This window comes from Pezoporus flaviventris, unplaced genomic scaffold, assembly GCF_033815535.1.
Source record: "Pezoporus flaviventris isolate CSIRO_AGI_PZ_B2104156 unplaced genomic scaffold, CSIRO_AGI_Pfla_v1 ptg000093l, whole genome shotgun sequence".
NCBI lineage: Eukaryota > Metazoa > Chordata > Aves > Psittaciformes > Psittacidae > Pezoporus > Pezoporus flaviventris.
The window spans coordinates 2,540,968-2,560,122 of NW_026892641.1; the positions used below are offsets into that span (position 1 = coordinate 2,540,968).

The following is a 19,155-nucleotide window of genomic DNA, read 5'->3' on the forward strand; positions in this document are numbered from 1 at the left end:
TCCGTGTCCGTCCGTCCCCTCCCGGCTGGGGTGTGTGTCCTGCCGGCTTGGCTCCCCTCCAGCCCCGTCCCCTCCCTGCCTGACCCCCCCCCCCCTCCCCGGTCCCCCGGCGGTGTGCGCGCCCGCGTCACCGAGCCAGGATGCTTTCGGCATTTATGGTAATGTTTGGCTTTCTCAGCGCTTCACCGAACGGGAGCAGGAAAGCGAAGAGCCGGGAGCTGGGCGCGGTCCGCTCCTTCCCTGCCGCTGGCAGCGCACCTGCATCCCTGCAGGCTCCCCGCTGCGGGACCGGGGAGATGTAGCGGCTGCAGGGTCGTGGCTCTGTAGCAGGGGGCTTCTCCATCATTGCTCCGGGGGGGGCAGAGGGGAGCCTGTGCTCCCCGGCTGTAGGGTGTGCGGCTCCGCGGCATCCAGACCTATCGGACAGAGGGCTCAGGCACCCCGGCGTGGGGTGAGGAGAGCTGCAGGGGCTGGGAGCACCGAGGGGATCGGTTCAGGTTGGAACACTGGAGCAGAGCAGGGCTCCCCGTGGAGGGGATGGGGTGCGAGGGATGGGGAACACCTTCCTGGGTCCCTGCTTTGGGGATAGAAGTCCCTGACAGGGTGTGTGGACGAGGAGGGTCCCCCCAGCTGTCCCTGCACTTGCTGGAGGTCCGGGCGTGATGCCACCAGCTCCCAGCTGTGCCCGTGGCAGCTGCCAGCAGCAGGACAGGCTTATGAGCCCCCTCTCCTCATCAGCTCCTCAGTGCTCATATACAGACAGGGCTCTACCATAAACTGGGCTGCACTGGTGCTAAGCAGGGCCACCGCAGCCCACCCTGGGGGTGAAGGAACCCAGGATGTGTTCACCCCTGCCTGCCCTGCGTGTACCCTGCCTGGCTGTGCTGGCACTGAGCCTGCCCACAAAGCTGCTGCTGCATCATGCCTCTGAGCTGCCTTCCCGGTGCTGAGCTCACTGCAGCCAGGCAGCTGATCCGCATTTCGGGAAACACAGAGCACCGGGAGGAAGCCAGCTACAGGGCTTTTAGCTGGACGCACAGGGAGCAGCCCCAGGGCTGGGTGTCACAGTGCTTGAGGAGCTTTCCGGAGCCTGAAGTGCTTGAAGGGGGATCAGGACCCTGTGCTCTGGTGTCCAGGCTGTGTGGAGCCTGGGGCCATGCTAGCAGCGCAGGGGCTGCCTTGTATCTTGGGAACAGGCTGTGGGTGGCAAAGGAATGGGAAGAATGAGGCAGACAAAGGGCTGGCAGCGCAGCCTGCAGCCACAGAGCTGGGAGATGGTGCTGGGGACCACAGTGGCTCCCTCCAGGCCTGCCTCCATAGGGGAGAAGTGCAGCTTCCCCAGCCCCAGCATCTTACCCAGCCTTCCTAGGCCCTTGCTGCATGGGCACCTCCTGCCCTGAGGCAGGAAGGGTGTTTCTGGGATGTGGATCCTGTTGGCATCACACCAGCGCTCCCAGCATGCTCACGAATGGCCAGGCAGCTGGCACCATCGCACACCCCTGGCCATGCAGCAGCCCCAGCGCCTGGGGGAAGGCAGCCAGCATGGTCCTCCTGCCAGCATCCTTACCTCAGCTCCCCTCAAGACACCCTTGCCAAGGGCTGGGCTCATGCCTTAGCGGGCGCCTGCAGCCCCACGCTCGCAGGCCAGCCTGGAACAATAGCTCATTCCGGTGCGTCTGCTCCAGGGAAGTCCCCGTCCCCACTTGGGCTCAGCTCCAGGATGATGTGGCTCACTCTTCCTCTGGCCTTCGCCTAGCCTTGGAGGCGCAGGTGATGGTGTCCCGCACTGCACGCATCCCTGCCGGCAGGGAATGGCAGCTGGCATCCGCCCTGCGTGCCGCATGGATGAGGCTGCCGGGGAGAGCCCCTAGGAGCTGGAGGTGCCCATCTCCCGCTGTGTTCCCAGCAGCAGGCACCTTCCCTGCCTTTGTTTGCCTTGCAGAGTGGTAGCACGAGGGCTGCCCGCAGTGTTTCTGGAGGGCTGTGCGGATCCCCACGGAGGGAGCTGGGATCTCTCTCTCCTCCTGGAGCCCGGCCAGACAGCCCTGGGAAAAGCAAGTCCTCTTCCATGGGAAAGTCCCGCAAGGAGAAGTCCCTGCTTGGCTGGGCCGGCCACACAGCTCCCCAGAGCCCTGGTTGCTCTGGCACGTCCCCAGTGCTGCGGGGCCGAGCAGGGTGCGGGGCCGGTGGCACATGGAGGTGCCATGGGGACTGTGCCCACCTCACTGCCTTCTCCCATCTGTCCTTGCCTCTACTCCATGCGTCCTTGCAGCAGCAGGGAGCCTTCCCTAAAGCCCTCCAAAGGGATCCTCCAGAGCCCTTGGGTATGAGAGGCGCTCCCCAAAGCTGGGGCTGCCCTCGGCACCTGCCTGGGGCTGATTTCTCATTATGCTTTCTGATAGTGACTCCTAATGAGCTGTCCTGGGGGAGCGCCAAACCTTACAGACAAAGCCAGGATGAAGACGTCAGTGCCTGGGGGCTGCAGGGTAAGCACAGGGAATGATGCTGGTCCCCTCTGCTGGCTTCTCCTCCCTTCTTTGGTAGCGGGAAGCACACTGCTCAGTGCAACGAGCACAGGGCACGGGTGTTCCTCCTCCGTGCTCCTCCAGGGAGCTGCGGCACAAGAGCAGTGCCATTCATTAGCAGGGTGAGGAATAAGCGTGTCCAGGCCCCTGCCTGCCCAGCCATGGGGCTGCTGCATGGGTGTTGATGGCAGCTGCTCCTCGCGGGCATCCCAGTGCCGGACTCCCACCATCCGGGTGCATAATCCACCCCATTGTGCGGGCGAGTGCCCAGCCCCGGCCCATCTGGCGCCAAGACAATGGGGCCTTTTTCCGGCCAAGGGGTGGGGGGGGAGATGAACTCGGAAGTCTTCCGAAGGAAAAGGCTGGTTTATAAATAGCCATCCCTATGCTTCCAGCTTCCCCCTGCTGCCCCATCGGCCCCCAGCCCCCAAGCAATGCACAGGGGCTGGGAGAGGAGCCACACGTGCGAGCGAGAGGGCACGGTGTGGATGTCTGCTCGCTGTCCCAGGGCTGCACCTGCTCCAGGCCATGGGCAGTCTGTACCCCTGGGGTGTGGAGTGACCCCTGGAAGGTGCAGGGTTCCTTCCCCCTGTGCTTTGGCAGTGGCCATCATGATTCAAAGAAATCACTTCACAGGACACACGCAGACCTTTATTGGCCCTGGGAGCATGTGGGGGTTCAAACCTCCACCCACATCTCCAAAGCACAGCAAATTTCAAGGGTTTTTATACTCTACGTTCTCACCTTGATATAATTTTATCTGAAGCATCCCCAACAACTGGATAAGATAGAACTGTAGTCCTCTTATCCTCCTGCACACTTGGGCTAAGGCTACAACGACAGTCTATCGGTGGCCTTTTAGCTTTCAACTGCTTATATCTGTGAGTTATGTTTAGTTCCTCGTTCAAATTGTTATCCTATCTTACCACGAGGGATGTCCCTGCTTAGAAGCAATTTACAGAAGCAGATGCAAGCCGTCTACAGGCCCGAATTCTAACACATGGTTTATCATGCCTAGCAGAAGGGCAGGTTCCCACCCTCAGAGCCTGCTGTTAAGCAGAGCAGTCCTGTTTGAGTGCTAAGTCATATTCATGCTAAAAAGTAGTTATTAAGTAAGGCCTAATGGCTTGGTCTCAGTCAGGGCTCACTCCCCAGCTGTCTTGGTCCTCCAGCCCGCACACAGCGAGGTTTGGGTCCTCAGCAGGGCACAAGAGGCTGCACGGCTCCGTAGCCTTCCCCACCACCCCTGCGATACAGCCAAGCCCCATCGCTTGCATGCCACGAGCCAGCCCTAGCAGCCCTGGGCTTACGGGTCTGTGCTGTGACCACGGCACCATCACCAGGGGGCTGTGCTTGGGACGGCGTGGGGCTGGGTGACCCAGCTTGGCTCCTCTTTGGGGCCGTCTCTGCACAGCTGCCCTGGGAGGCTGCGCTCCTCCAGCACAGAAATCCAGATGTCACCTTCCTTCCCCGCTTCCGCTCACGTCCTTCCTTCCTCTGCCCGCCCAGCCCCTTGCCCGGCTCCTGGCCCCTCCTAAACAAAGGCCCCGTAGCCATGGTTAATAATCCCTACATAAAGGCCCTGCACAAGAGGAGAGGAAGGAGAGGGGAGACACAAAGAAGCCGCTGGGAGCCCAGCCAAGGGGGTGGAAGAAGGCGCTTTCCTGAGCTGTAGGACAGGGGCATCAAACGGGGCTCCCAAAGGTGGACAGAGAGTGGAAGTGGCACATCTGATACCCAATCCCTCATGGTCTTCCAGGGAATGGTAAGCTGAATGTGGCTGGAGTGAAGGTGCCCCAGCGTAAAGAGCCTCAGCACTGCCGTGCCCCATCAGGGTGGTGTGGGAAAGCACAGCACTGGCCCGCATCCCGTCCCTTCCCTAGGGAATGGGGCCCCTCTCGGCCCTGCTGGTGTTGTGTGAAGAGGTGCAGGCCTGGGCGGACACGGCAGCTGGTTTCCGCCCGGCACGGCTGCCCTTCATCCAGCCTGGAGCAGCGCAGGGAGCCAGCGCCAGCCGCCAGCTCCGGGCTCACTGGCACCGTTGCTGGTGCACGGAGCATCCCACAGAGCTCTCCGGAGACACCCAGGCTGCTCTGGGCACCATCGGCGTGGTCAGATGGTGCAGGGTGCTGGGGAAGGTGTGGGGCCCCTCATCCCTACCTGAGCAGCGTGTAAGGACATGCACAAGGGCAGTGCAGCGCGCTGCCTGCCAGCACAGCCCGCACTGGGGCCAGCTCCCTTGGGCCAGCACGGGCAGGACCCAGCGGAGCCCCAGGGGGCTCGCAGGGAAGGCAAGGGAAGGCATAAGGGGCTGAGGTTATGTGCCTCTCATCCCGGTGGTGCCAGGAGGAGAGTGCTGGGAGGCCTGGATACCTGTATTCCCTATGCTGATGGAGAGCTCAGCTGGGGATGGACCCACGTGCCCTGCCCTCCCACCCCGGCTGTGTGCGTGGGACTGCGACACGGGAGCCTGATCCACACTGTTTATTTGCGTAGCAGTGAGTTGGAGCCCAAGCCAAATCCATTAAAGCAAGCAAATAAATCAGAAGGCATGTGATAAGGCGACAGGGAGGGAAGATGAAGGTGGCCAGCCTGCTGCGCTCCCCACGCAGAGCCACCCCGAGCCCGCTGGGTGCCACACACAGCGTGGCAATGAGGTTTCATGGCAAGACAGGAGGGTGGCTTTCAAACCCTGCCCGTCTTCCCCAGAACCATTACTTCGGTAGGGGAAAACCAAGTTAGCTTCCAAGTGAAGCAGTCCCAAAAGCAAAAGCCCAAGCAACTGGAGGCACGGGCACTGCGGTAACAGCGGGAGGCTGTTGGAGGGTGGCACGCTTCCTGCCGCAGCGGTTGGCCAGCCTGTTTTCCCCGGAGAGGGGCATTGTCCTTTCCAAGCGCTGGGAATTTTCTGTGGAGGTTTTATTAGCAACAGTTTGCTTTATTTTTAACGCGGGACAGAATGAACCAAACCAGTTCTCCCACTCGTTTGTTTGACTTGGAGGGTGCTTTCCCAAAGGCAAGTGGGACCCCTCGGGTCCTCTCCCCTTGTAGGGTGGCATTTGAGTGGTGCCAAATGGAACATCCTTTTCCCTCCTCTAAGGGGAGCAAAGCCTGAGGTCCCTATAGTGCTGCATGGAGGGAGAGAAAAGTGTGAGCGCGTTGTCAAGGGGTCCCCAAGGCATCCTCTTGAGGGGTGGCTGTACCCACCGCAGACAGAGAGCATCCCCACGCTGCAGTCACGGGGCTGGAGAGCACCTCGTGAGTAGCTTGCACGTGATGGCACAGCTCACTTGTGGTCCTTCCACTGCCCATCCCCTCCGCACTGGCAGCAGGAGGGCTCGGAGCCTTATCGGTGCCCAGCGCTGCCATTTGAAGCAGTTAATCTGGTGGGGAAAAACTTAATCATTTCCGATGAATCATCTCTGTGGCTGGCACAGTGTGCGGGGCTGGCCAGGCATGCAGAGGAGGCAGGAGGAGCCGCTGCATAGCACCGGTGGGGAGTGGGGCTGGGGGCCAGCACAGGGTTGCTGGGGCTGGAGGTATGAGAGGTGCTTGGGCATGCCTGGGAGGAATGCTGTAGGAAGCTGCAGCCTGGCCCCAGCGAGGCTCAGGGTCTGGAGCACAGATCGTGATGCAGGAAAAGCAAGTGGAGGAGAGAAAAGTATATGCAAAGGTTCAGAAACCTTGCGGCCGAGAGCTGGAGGAGGATGCTCTTGTTGTGCCTGGGAGATGCCGGGGCAGCCGTGGGCCTGTCCTCAGGGTGTGAACACAACTCGGAGTCCTTTGTGAACGGGGAGCAAGAGTGTGGGAGGCAGAAGAAGGGTGTTGAAGGACCTAAGAAACCCCCAGTGCTTCATCTTCCAACACAGCTCCTCTGGCTGTGATTGACCCCGGGGGAAGGAAGCTGAGGCTCAGAACCATGCTGTGATGGGGGGTAGAACACTGGACTTGTTGGCTGCGGTACCTGGGGAGGTTTGTTGTGCTCCTGCAGGGCTGTGTTTGGGCTGGGTGATTAGCCCTGGATAATAGCGGCCTTGTGCAGCGCTGATCGCCCCCGGGCTGGCCCCCGTCCAGGCGTGCTGCCCGGGCCACCGCAACCAACGGCTTTCTGCACAGCCGCCCTGTTCAACAGCTGCGTGGGGCTTGTGCCATGGCCGTGCGCTCCATGGAGCGGGGCCCGGGGCCCCCGGGACAAGGGGCTTTGAACAGAGCTTCCCCATGGGGCAGGGAGACCGAGGGGGAGCAGGGAGTGGGGAACAAACCCTGCAGACCTCAGTGACCCGCCTAGGATGGCCCCATCCTTGTGTCCCTGTTGCTGCTATCCTCAGGTGTCTCTTAAGAGGCCGGGCAATTGATGAAGAGTGGTTTGGTTTGGTCCCCCTGGTTTTGAGGTTTGTGTTGGTTGCTGTGGCTGGGCTTCGGGGCAGGGCTGAGCAGGGGAGCGGGTCGGGACGGATTCCCCTTTCCAGCATTCACTCCCCGAGCCCTTGTGCAAAACAACCCGACCTACACCTCTGCCCCCGCCGCAGGGTCTGCAGTGATTTACACCTCCAGCGCCCTGCAGTCTGCTGCGATCAGCCTGTGCACGCCTGGACAGGCAGGACCTGGCAGCCGGCGCGTCTGCAAGCAACGCTGGAACGAGCCCCTCCAGCCGAGCTGGGAATGCCTGAGAACGGCCCCGTACCGACACCAGGCTCGGGACTCAGAGCTAGAGCCCGCCTGGGGCAGCGGCGGCACCGGCTGACCCCCGAGCGATGCCTGCGGCCGATCGGGGCCGGGGCTCCGTACCCCCCCCTTCCCCGAGCCGTGCCGGGCGGTGCGGGGCTCGCTGTGCCGGCGCCCCGGCGGCTGCCGCTGGGGGGTGGTAAACGGCCGCGGGCGGTGGGCAGGCTCCGCGCCTTCCTCCTCCTCCTCCTCCTCCTCCTCCTCAGCCTGACGTCAGCCCGTGGTCCCGCTCAGTCGCGGGCGGCCGGCGGTGGCGGCGGGCATGGCTGGGGGGCGACGGGCGGCGGGGCTCGCCCTGCGCTGGGGGTGCTGCCTCCTGCTCTGCTGCGGTGAGTGCCCTTGGACGGAGGGACGGGACGGGACGGGACGGGGCGGTCGGGGACGCGGGGGGGGCGGGCGCACCTGCGGCACCGTCGGTCGGTGCAGCGGCCGCTTCGCTCCGTGCTGCCGCCGGCCCCGCCGCCCTGGTTGGAGGGGGGGGGGGGGGGGCTCCGTGCTGGGGTCTGCCCGCGGCCAAGGGGCTGCGGGGGCCTCCCCGCAGGCAGGCAGCGAGCGGAGCTGACGCCCTTCGGAAGCAGCCTGGCTTGGGGCCAGGACTGCTGGAACTGTGGTGCCGGGAGAGCCCAGGTGGGAGCAGGCGTCCTCGTCTGCACGGCCCCGGGGCGGGCCTGGGAGCGCCCATTCCGCTCTCGGGACCCCGCTTAATGCAGAGCAGGCGGCTCTGATTGCCCGGGGGGGGGGGGGGGGGGGCGCTGCCCGGCGTAAAGCGAGCTCCAAAGCCCGTGCTTCGTGGGGCAGGGTGCCGGAGGTTGCCCCCACGTGTGTACAGTAGCTTGAACTGGTCGAGTTACCAAGAAACATCCACCCCATTCCTTCTAAGGAGTTTTTCCCCGAGCTCTCTGTTTCTCTTGGCTTTTTTCACGCTTGCTTTTTTTATCCTCTTTCCAGTCCATTTTCACCCTCTGGGCGCGGGGGGGGTGGGAGGTTTTGTTTCCTGCCCTGCCCTCCTCCCTGCAGCATGCCCTCTCCTCCATGGGGACCAGGGAGTGGTCCCGGTGCGCTGGCTACTCCCTGCCGCCTTCTCGCCTTGTCCCTGCCCAGCCGAGCAGCGGAGGTGGCCCCAGGCGCTGGGGAAGCTGCTCTGGCCAAGGCGTTGGCTCCACAGGAGTGCAGGAGCCCCGAGCCAAAGCAGGCTGCTTCCACCCCCGGCCCATGCTCGCAGCCAGCGATCCCCTTCCCCACAGCACATGTGCCGAGCGAGGAGTTTATTGGTTGGCTGCGTTGGTGTGGTTGCAAGCCCAGCCGCTGTGGAAGCATTGATGCTTCCCAGAACCATTGGGGGGGCCGCAGCCAAGCCGTTCCTAGGCAGGACGGGGGTCTCGCTGTGCTGCGGGAGCGGGGAGCTGAGCCCACACTGGTGCCGGTGCCACGCTTGCCCCCCTTTGCATCGCAGTCTCCGTGTGTCAGATCTCTGTGCATGTTGTCACCTGCCTGCAGGACTGGGGTTATGAGCCTTTCCCCTCCCGGTGGGGCGCTGGGGTTGGTTCGGGGGTGCTGATCCCTGCTGCAGGAGAGCTTGGGCTCCATCCCCAGCACCGAAAGGGCTGGGGCGGAGGCTGTGGGGCGCTGGGGTGGTGCTGCTTGCTGCAGGGGGCCTGGCTCTGCACCCTGCGAGGATTAAAGGGGTTCAGGTGATGCTGCTCCGTTTGAACTGGGCCCCGTGGCTCAGGGGTCTTCGCTGTCCAGGCGCAGAGGGGAGCAGCGTGTGTGGCTGTGCCTGTGCAGGCAGGATCTGGCCGCAGCTGGTTTCCCTGCGCAGGGAACGGGATCCCGCGGCAACCTCAAGCATCCCATGTGCGGCTCCAGACCCCTGCGGCGCCCCACAAGAGCGCTCCCACCGGGGGCTCCGTGCCGGGGGCTCCGCCGTCTCCCCGCTCACCTCGTTCCGCAGGAGGCTCCGCTCCCTCCACCCCCTTTCCCCGGCTCTAAAAGCAGATCTTTGTTCTTGCGGAGCCCTGGCTGCCGGCCGGCTTTCCGCCGGCCAGATGGGACGGCACCGGGGGGCTCTCCTTGCCTTCCCCCCTTGCTTGCTTGCTGCAGACGGTGCTCTCCCCATCGCTGGAGCCGTGCCAGGCGCTTGGGGTGCGGTGTGAGGGATGGAGCTCAGCGCTGCCCATGACCCTGCACCAGCACTGCAGCCGCGCTGGGCGCAAAGAGAGGTTTGCCATGTCCTCAGAGCCAGGGTGCTCTCCAGCCTGCCCGTGCACAGAGCCAGCTGTGGGGTCTTGGAGCTGCAGGAGGAAGCCTTGTGTCCCCCGCCCCAGCACTTGTGTTGCTGGGGAAGGCGAGTATCCAGCCTGCCCTGGAGGAGGTGGGGAGCAATGAGCCCTTGTTCCAGGCGTGCGGGGGCTGCAGGACCATGTCCACCTCCTCAAGGGCAGCGGGTGGCTGGGAGGGCTGTGTGCCTCATGCCAGCCCTGGATGCCGCTCATTCCCCAGTCCTGAGCTCATGTTTCGGCTGCCAGGGCGAGGGCTCTCATGCCGAGCAGGTCAGTGGGGCTGGACACCAGCTCTCCCTCTCCCAGGGGCTGGCTCTTGCCTTGGGGCCGTGGAGAAGGTCTATAAGGATGCTGGGGGGACAAAGCCTGGCTGCAGCTCAGAAGCATGAGGGCACAGGGGCGCAGCAGGCAGCCAAGTCATGGCCATAGAGGTGCAGGTGCTTCCAGCACAAAGTTATCTTTTCCTATGTATGCTCGGTGTAGCTTCCTGGCCCCACTGCACGCCTGTCTCTGGGGTTTTCACCTGTTTTTCTAGCACCTCCTTTCCTGTTCAGTGCTTTGCTTCTCCCTCCGTGCTTAGCGGGATGGGTGAGGGATAAAAGCTGCCTTTTGGGATGTCCTGAGGTGCCGAATCCTGCGAGCCGGGGCCTTTGCTGTGCCAGAAGGGCTCCTGGCTGCACGTTGGCGTCGTGCCACCGCATACCCTGTCCAGACAAAGAGCGTTCTGTGAGCACGGCATCGCCCTTTGAAGTCCCCTCGCTTGCAGGGCTCGGTGGCTGTCACCGAGCAGCACTATCAAGGGAGCTGTTGACACAGCTGCCTTCTTTCAGCACCCTTGTCCCAGGTTCCCATACCTGGGTTGGGCTGCGGGTGCTGAGCCAGCTGGCCCTGTGTGCTGGGGCAGAGACCCCTCCGCAGGGCTGTGTGCCAGCCGGGGGCGTGCGGACCCCTCTTGTCCTGGCACCCGCAGTGCCAATGGCAACTCCCAGCCTCGTGACGCAGCCCCTTGGGAAGCTGTCCTGGATCGATAGCCATTACCTTCCCTGCCGCTCTGGAGCGTGGCCAGCAGCTCCATTACTGGTGTGGGCAAGCAGGGAATGCGTGGTGCAGGGACGGGCAGTCTCTGGTGCCACCCCTGTGCTATGGGTGGGCAGGAAGCAGAGGAGCAACAAGGGGCTCACCTTGGATGTGCTGGAGGGGGATGTGGGGAGTCCTGTTTGTGCCATGGCCATGGTGGCTGGGGCATGGAGGGCGAAAGGGAGCCGCAGGGTTGGAGCACCCCTCCTGGGTGCTGCCCTGCCTTGTGCACGCAGAAGGCAGTGTGGCAGCAGGAGTGATGCCATGCTCCTGGCTGGCACTTCCGCTGTGCTGGGCCGTGGTGCCTAGGGAACGCTGGCACAGGATGCAGCTCTGCCCCATGCCCTTAGTGGGATGGAGGTGGGGATGGGCTCAGACACGAGGGATTCCCCGGGCTCCCCGCCCCTGATGGACCTTGTCCCATAGCTGCAGCCAGCGGTCTGGAGGTCTCCATGCCGGCAGTGGTTGAAGTGGAGGCCGGGGGCACAGCCAGGATCGAGTGCAGCTTCTACACCCCTGAGAATGGTTCCTCCACCTCTGTCAGCTGGTTCTATGTGAGTGTGGCCTGGGAGAGGAGCAGTGGGGCTGGGGCAGCAGCAAGCCCGGGGTTCCCATCAGCACAGCCTTGGGCCCTCGCCTTGCAGATGGACCGCAACAACCGGGTGAGGCTGTGCCGCGTGGCGGGCAGCGAGCTCCTGGAGGAGAACGTGGACTACAAGGGGCGGCTGTCCGTGGGGGAGGACCGAGCCCTGGCCATCAGCAGGGTGACGGTGCAGGACGCCAGGACCTTTGTGTGCCAGGTCGGGGAAGGCAGCCACGTCCTGGGCGAGAACCACACCAGGCTCCATGTGTACAGTGAGTGATGGATGGGGCAGGAGGGCAGCGGGGCTGGGCTGCTGGGGGATCCCCTTCTGTGCGTTCCAACACGTGTGGGGTGGGTTCTCATTGCAGAGGTTCCCGAGGCCCCTGAGATCGTGGCCAGCTCAGGAGGTGCCTCCGTGCAGAGCAGTGAAATCCCAGAGGTGAGGAGATGCCCCGTACGGGGAAGGGGGAGGCTCCAAGCCATGCCGAGCTCCCCTCTCCCCATGGGGGCACGCCGTGTGCTCAGGGCTCCCTGTGCCCGCAGATTGCCCGCTGTGTGAGCAGGAACAGCTTCCCACCCCCCAATATTACCTGGCACAAGAACGGGGAGCAGCTGCAGCCGGAGGAGAACAGTGAGTTTGGGGATGGGGATGATGCCTGCCTGCCTATCCAGGCTGTGGCCGTCCAAAGGAGCCTTGTTGCTCCCAAGGGAGCCCTCCTCTCTCCCATGGCCGGGGTCTTTCCCCATGGGATGCGAGCAGCGCCTGTGTCCCGTGCAGCGGTGAAGATGCCGTCGACGCTGACGCGCGAGTCGAGCGGGCTGTACACGGTGAGCAGCACCCTCTTCGCCCACGTCACCCGCGAGGACCGGCACTCCCTGTACCACTGCTCCGTGCACTACCGGCTGCGGGGCCAGCGGCGCACGGCCGAGTCGCGGCGCGTCAACATCACCGTGTTCTGTGAGCCGGGGGCAGCGGCGGCGGGCGCGGGCGCTGCGGGGCAGGGATGCGCGGCGAGCGCTCCCGCTCCCTCCTCCTCCCCGCAGACCCCGCGGAGCACGTGAAGCTGCAGGTCCTGCCCTCCTCGGCGCTGGTGAAGGAAGGGGATGACGTGAAGCTGGTCTGCGAGGCGGACGGGAACCCGGCGCCCGTCTTCAGTTTCTTCAAGAGAGGGGTAAGGGCAGAGGGGACCTGGGCACCTCCTTGTGTTCTGGCTCCTTGTCCGCCTTCCATAGGGCCCTGGGGACGGGAGTGCAGCGGCTGCGGTGGAGGATGCTTGTGTGGGGCTAAAGGCTCTGCTTGCTTCCCGCTGCCTGCAGCTGGATGACGTCTGGCACGACCTGTCGTCGCTGACGGACACCAGCAGTGGGGTGCTGAATCTGCACGATGTGAATAAGAACAGCAGCGGCCTCTACAGATGCCAGACCCTGGACTTGGATGATATGAGACAGCTGGAGAAGGACGTGGAGCTTGTGGTGAACTGTAAGGCAGGGGGACGGGACCCTGGGGACCTCCTGCTCGGTGTCTCCTCCGTGCAGCTCACCTTGCCCTGGTCTCCATCCCTCTCCTAGACATTGAAGGGGTCCGTGTGAAGATGGAGCCATCCTCGCCCCTTCGGGAAGGGGATAGCGTGAGGCTGAGCTGCAATGCCCACAGCCCTTTGTCCCTGGATTACCAGTGGAGGGATGAGAAGGTGAGCAGGCATTCAGGCGCTGTTACCAAGCGAGCCTGGGCTATTCAGAGCCGGAAGCAGCAGGGCACGGTGCTTGGGGCTCAGCACTGGGGGACATCCCTTCCCAACAGGACAGGACGGTGGCGAAAGGGAACCAGCTCTTCCTGAGCAACCTCACCTTCGAAACCTCCCGGAACCTCAGCTGCAAGGTGATGGCACCGAGCGTGCCGGGGCTGGAGCAGAGCAAGCGGGTGGCTGTGGCTGTTGAGGGTAAGACCCAGCGCGCGTGCGGGCGCGGCGGTGCCGGCGTGAGCCTGTCCTGCCCCGTGTCAGCGCCGTGCCCCCGATGGCCTCCCCACAGGGAAGCCGCGGATCGTGTCCATCAGCTCCCCGCTGTACGTGCGGCAGGACGAGGTGGTGAACCTGACGTGCAAGGCCATCGCGTTCCCCAGGCCCTCTGTCCACTGGAGCGTCAATGGGACGGTGAGAGCTGCCTCAAACCCTGGTCTCTTGAGGGGCTGCGCGTTGCTCCGGGCACTGAATCCTTTGCTGTTCCCCCCCCGCCCCGGCACAGGCTCATGAGTACGTGGAAGACCAGCACATCGCCAGCAACCTGACAGTGCGGGTGAGCCACGACCTGCTGCGGGCAGGAGCCATGTGCAGGGTGTCCAACGCGCTGGGGGTCAGCGAGCAGCACATCCAGCTGCTGGGTGAGTCCCGGGCCCTGCCTCCCGAAGGGAACCCAAAGCAGGATTAGTGCTGCCGGCACGGGCACCGTGTGTGCTCTGCGGCCGTGGCGTGCCTGAGCTCTGTCTCTTTCCCTTTCTGCTCTACCAGTGGAGTCCATCAGGAAAGGTCAGTCCCTGGGCTGCGCTGGGTGCATGTGTCCATCAGCCCAGTGCTCGCCTCTGGGCTGAGGAGGGAACGCTGGCTGCTGGCTCCTGCACTGCATCTCTTACTGCTCCTCTCTTCCCTGCCAAGCCGAGAGGGAAGCAGAGGCTCTGTCTCCATCTATTCCTGCAGCGGTGGGGAAGCTGCCTGCTTGGCCTCTGCTTGTTGCCCAGTGGGGCCATCGAGCGCTGCTTCCTGCTGGAAGCGTAAGGGATGGCCTGATGGCTTGCAGGAAGGCCTGTAAGCCATTATCCCATGGCATGGCAGCCAGGAGCAGGATGCAAAGTGTATTTATACAGAAACTGCCCTGTCAGTGTATAAATACAGAATATATGGATGAAATAGAGTAGAATAGAAATACAAACCCTGCACTTTTGTACTGACATCTGCATCCTGCAGGGATCTGGAGAAGCACCGGGAACCGGGCTCCCCATGATGCTTTCTTAAGGGCACACCTTCTCTCCTTGCTCCCACAGGAGTGCAGCGATGCAGCAGGTGGAGAGCTTCGGGGTGGGACAAGCATTAACTTCTTCCTCTCCTGTTGTCTTTAGATCAAAAGATACCAGAGAGCAAAGGGGTGATCATTGTGGCCATCATCGTCTGCATCCTCGTGGTGGCTGTGCTGGGGTCTGTCATCTACTTCCTGCACAAGAAAGGCAAGATCCCGTGTGGCCGCGCTGGGAAACAGGACATGTAAGCACTGCTGCCTGCCCATCCAGGGAGCCCTTGGGGACAGGGGTGCTTGCCATCACTCATGCTTCCCATCTCATTGCACCGGCTGCTCCCTGCCCAGCGCAGAGAGGGGCAATAGTGCAGCCTCGGGGGGACACCATGCTGGGGTCTCGGCAGCGCTTCCAGCTTCCCACAGGCTCTGCTTGCCCCGTCCTTGCAGGGAGGCAATGAGGAGGAGAGCAGAGGGGTAGAGCAGCCAAGGGAGAGGGGATGGGCAGCCCAAAGCTTTCTGTGAGCCGGAGCCTCATTCACCCCAGCCCCGCTCCAGAGCATCCCTTGAGATGGAACCAAAGCACAAGCGGCCACGTTGCCCTCTTTGGTATCGCGAACCTGTCTCAGAGTTGTCACCTCCCTCCCCTAGCACAAGGCCAGAGACACGTAAAGACAAGATTGTAGTAGAAGTTAAGTCAGATAAAGTGTCCGAAGAGGCGGGGCTCCTGCAGGGCGCCAACGGCGAGAAGAGATCTGCCGCTGACCAGGTAGGACAGAGCATCATCGTGCGCTGCACCCGGGGCCAGGGCTTGGGCACAGAGGTGAGGAGTGTAACGGGGAGGGCATCGAGGTTGTGCTTCCCTCCCCTCCCTGCTCCCCACCCTGCATGGGCCTCCGTCATCCATCATCCGCGCTCAGAGGGGCCGTGGGAGGGAGGGGAGGTGATAACGGCCGGGATTCCCGCTCCGAGGATGCGGCACCAGCGCACGTGCTCTGCTCCGTGCCAGCCCCTGGCACCTCCTGCTTGGCTCTGCCTCCTCCTGCGCTCCCTGGAGCAGGAGCCGGGCTCCCTGAGGAGCAATGGGAGAAGGAGCTGCTTAAACACCTCTGGCCGAGAGTCAGAGGCTGCGGGAATGGGCTGTGCTCTGGCATCTTTCAGCCACAGCTCTCGGTGCAGGATGGGATGAGTCTCCTGGGCTCAACCCCATCACGTTGCTGTCTGTCACACAGACACCTGCAGTAGAGGATTATCCCTAATGGCCTTTCCCCCCCCCCCCCCTTCTTTCTGTTTTGGTGGCCTGAAGAGCGAGAAATACATCGATCTGAGAAACTAGAGAGGGCCTGAAGCTACCAAGTGCTTTCTTCCTTCAAACCTTTCCTGCTCTTGGATTGCCTTGTCCCACCCCTGCTCCAGTACCTGGGGAGCACGGCCAGAGACAATGACTGCGTCGCGGTGCTGAGCTCAGGACACCTCCCTGGCTCACCTCTCTGTTACCTCAACCGTGGGCTTGCAGGTTGTTGGCAAAGCTGCACTTGCTTACTACTGCAGAGAAGCCAACAGCAACAGGAGGCAGAAATAACCCCATTTAAGCTGCCTGATGGCAGGATTGGAGGCGTTTGCAGGGAATCTGTACCCATATGGGAAGGTTTTGATGTGTTTCACCCCAAACTCGCTCAGCAAAGCAGATGGAATTGTGCTTTCGGGATGCCCCGGGCACCTTGGGTGTAGCGGTGTGGAGGTTGGACGAGGTGAGGGATGCAAGTGGAGGGTTAGAGCAGTGGTTGTGAGAGCGGGGAGGTGTCGGTGCTTTGCTTTCCCATTGTCCTGTTCTTGTCTCGGTTCAGCCCAGTGTGTCCTGGTGGTGCCGGGCAGCTGCGATCCTATGGGAGGTGAGGATGCTGTGGAGCAAGGCCAGGGGTGCCCACCTCTCAGGCACATGCCAGACTAAGGGCTTAGGGTATCTGGTTTGCAGTGTAGCCTCGCTGACAGGAGTGGGAGGGCTTCCCTCTCCCTGTTGCCCAGGAATTGGATTGCTTTTAGAGGGGCTGGCAACAGCAGGTCCCAGATGCCCCCCCCCCATCCCCATCCCCAAATTTAAACCTTAAGGAATGTCTCAGGGTTTGTGTTTTTTGTGCTGAGCAGTTACCAGCCCCAGGTTAAACCAGTTTGTTTCTGTGCTTCGGTGGCACCAGGCAGCTTGAATGGTGGAGAGGGGAGATGGATGGGCAAGCAGCCTGCCTTCAGCTTCTGCTGCCGTGGCCCTTCCCAGCCCTCTGCCTGCACCATGGCTCTCTCCTGCCTTCCTCTAAGAGAGATCAGCGCCCTGCAGCCCCTTTCCTCTAAGCTATGTACTCAGTGCTATGTTGTTCACAAGCCCCAGGCCTTGGGGTAGCTCTCTGCAGGTGATGGGGAGCCGTGCAGCAGCCAGCACCCTGCCAAAGCAGCGAGCTCTACTCGCGAGCTACAAGTGTTGTCGAAGCCAGAGCTTTGGTTTATATATATTTTTGTTGGGTTGTGTGTACATTTCCAGGAGTTTTGTCTGTTTTTTTTTTATATATATGTGAAAATAAAAGTACCAAGTTCCAAGCCGGGGTCTGAGTGTGTTCCTGCTGGCGGCAGCTCCACTGGAGCGGTAAGGGCTGCCCATCACCTGCCCTGGCCCCCCTCAGCCACAGGGCTCCCTAACCCTACCGAGGGTGGTGGCACCATGAACACTGCTGGCTCAACCTGCCTTTGCACCGGGGCTGGGGCAGGAAAATGGGTTGTGTTCACTGGCCATAGGTGATGCTATTTACAGGTATAAGTCTGATACCCAACGGGCAGATGAGGTGCAGAGAGCTGATGATGTGCATATATCCCCTGTACCTGGTAACAGAGAAGCCTATAGGTTCTAATAGGTAATTGCATAGACATCTAATACAGACACAGCTAACTACCAATACTAATACTTCTATAGATATTCCAATAGATAATCTAGGTGTTCTAATAGATAACTGTAGTACTAGATGGTAATACTTAGTTTTATTACTAGTGATGGTAGATACTGAAAGATAATACTGTTAGTAGAATTTAATAGATCTCAGTGATAGAATCTATTAGGTGCATTCACTGCTAACTACTCATAGTTAAGTCTAGCACTGGATTCTAATGAATAACATTATGGTAGACAGTTGTTTTGATAGCTACTATAGACACTAATTGATAGTAATGCCTTTTTTCTCTTAAGGAGCTCTAATACAGTCTAGCTTATTCGTGCTCTAGCTACTCTAGATCCTAATTGATCATTCTTATTGATATATTCGAATACATTTTAATTTCTATTAATAGCTACTATAGATGCTAAACACAACTAGGGGATTTGTTAAATGGTTATTTAGTAATTATGTGTAATTAGTTATTATTTATTATTTTTATTATTTATTAATTATTACCATTGTTAAAATAGTGCAAATTGACAGTTGCAATAACACTAATACAGGTAAGAACAGATAATTCTGTTAGAAGATTCTCATAGTTTATGAGACAAAATTGTATGGCTAGCTGTTAAGCATAAGAAATACAGGAATCCCAGTAGTACTGATAGGTTATTGCATTAATAACTGCTATAGTTAATTGGATAAGCAGATTCTGCTATCGATTCTACTGTTTCTAGCTATTAGAGAGGCTAATATCTGTAATATGAATAACTGTTACTAGGTACTGGTAGGTCATACAAGCAAATCTCGTCACCAGCTACTGTAGGCACTAATAAAGCCCCAAGCCTACAAGTATATTCTGATCAGTTAGGAGTGTGATTCTGGATTATGAACTTTATTAATCGATTTGATTGGATTAACTCGATCGACAGAATTATTAGTATCAACTTGGTATAAATCAATTCTGCCCTCTGCCAGCATCCATGACGTGAATGTGAATTTAACAGGTAACTGTTACAATAGAGAGTTAATGTATTAAATAAAGTAGGTATAAAAATCAAGCTAATTACTGCTTAGGACCAGCTACTCTTCATAGAGAACTTGTTAGCTTCTAGTACCTACTGTATAGGATGAAGTAGTTATCATCTGTGTTACTCCCTACTGCAGGTACTAATACATAGGTCTATTATTAGGATTCATAAAAAAACCCCTTTCGCTACTCCCTGCTGTAGATGCTAATAGTTACACATAGACCATTGTTTTGAACAGAAGAAACTGGAAACTGGGATTGTTGGTTAGGATCTCCAGCAGCTTTTAGCTGATAGAGGGAATATTCCAGCCCAATGCAATGGATGAACAGAGGACTTCATCTCTTCCTTTCACCCCCATAGCCCCAGCTGAGCCCAGTTACCACCATCTGACCCAAGGTAACCTTTGGAGAGGTCCATTTGACCTGAAGTGACCCCTCTGGGACCTATTTGGCCTGTAGTAACCCCTCTGTGACCTCGTGTGAACCATTTGACCTGTAGTAACCCCTCTGTGACCCCTTTGACCTGTAGTAACCCCTCTGTGACCCCTTTGACCTGTAGTAACCCCTCCGTGACCTCACTTGACCTTGAATGACCTCAAGTTGACCTTTTGAGAGGTGAATTTGACCTAAAGTAACCCCTCCTGTGACCTAAAGTAACCCCTGGAGAAACTTGGAAGCGTCGTTTGACCTGAAGTAACCCCTGTGACCCCATTTGACCCCTATGACCCCATTTGACCTCAAATTGACCCCAAATTGACCCCAAATGACCTTGAGATGACCTTTTGAGAGGTTCCTTTGACCTCTATGATCTCTTTTGACAGCACCCCCCCTTGTGAGTATTGGAGTTTATTTGACCCCAGGTAACCCCTTATCTTCATCTGAGCCCAATGTGACTTGGTTTGGGGGCTCCTTCAACCCCCTGCCACTTGTGTGTCCTTATTTGCCCCCATGTACTCTTGGTTGCCCCCCAAATGCCCTGGACGGGGGGGGGGTGGGGGTGGGAGGGGTCAGCTGG

The 19,155-nt window shown here is 60.0% G+C and overlaps 1 protein-coding gene across 2 annotated transcripts; it reads left to right on the top strand.

Annotated features, from left to right (window-relative positions):
- The first annotated feature begins 7,437 nt into the window (after positions 1 to 7,437).
- MCAM (melanoma cell adhesion molecule) lies at positions 7,438 to 15,689 on the top strand. Of its 2 annotated transcripts, XM_061476018.1 has the most exons (15): positions 7,438 to 7,579; positions 11,033 to 11,160; positions 11,251 to 11,461; positions 11,558 to 11,628; positions 11,733 to 11,820; positions 11,968 to 12,147; positions 12,234 to 12,361; positions 12,507 to 12,669; positions 12,759 to 12,880; positions 12,991 to 13,129; positions 13,221 to 13,342; positions 13,434 to 13,569; positions 14,302 to 14,443; positions 14,844 to 14,961; positions 15,499 to 15,689. In XM_061476018.1, exons 1-15 carry the CDS (start codon positions 7,513 to 7,515, stop codon positions 15,526 to 15,528), a joined length of 1,845 nt encoding a protein of 614 aa, XP_061332002.1. In that variant the 5' UTR covers positions 7,438 to 7,512; the 3' UTR covers positions 15,529 to 15,689. The 2 variants fall into 2 exon arrangements, with proteins under 2 accessions (XP_061332002.1, XP_061332003.1); XM_061476019.1 differs by lacking the exon at positions 14,844 to 14,961.
- The last annotated feature ends 3,466 nt before the right edge of the window (positions 15,690 to 19,155 follow it).

Coding starts and splice junctions, on each gene's coding strand:
- MCAM (XM_061476018.1), top strand. CDS start 7,513: ATGGCTGGGGGGCGACGGGCGGCGGGGCTCGCCCTGCGCTGGGGGTGC. Junction 11,821..11,967: donor GCTGCAGCCGGAGGAGAACA/GTGAGTTTGGGG, acceptor TGTCCCGTGCAG/CGGTGAAGATGCCGTCGACG. Junction 12,670..12,758: donor CGTGGAGCTTGTGGTGAACT/GTAAGGCAGGGG, acceptor TCCCTCTCCTAG/ACATTGAAGGGGTCCGTGTG.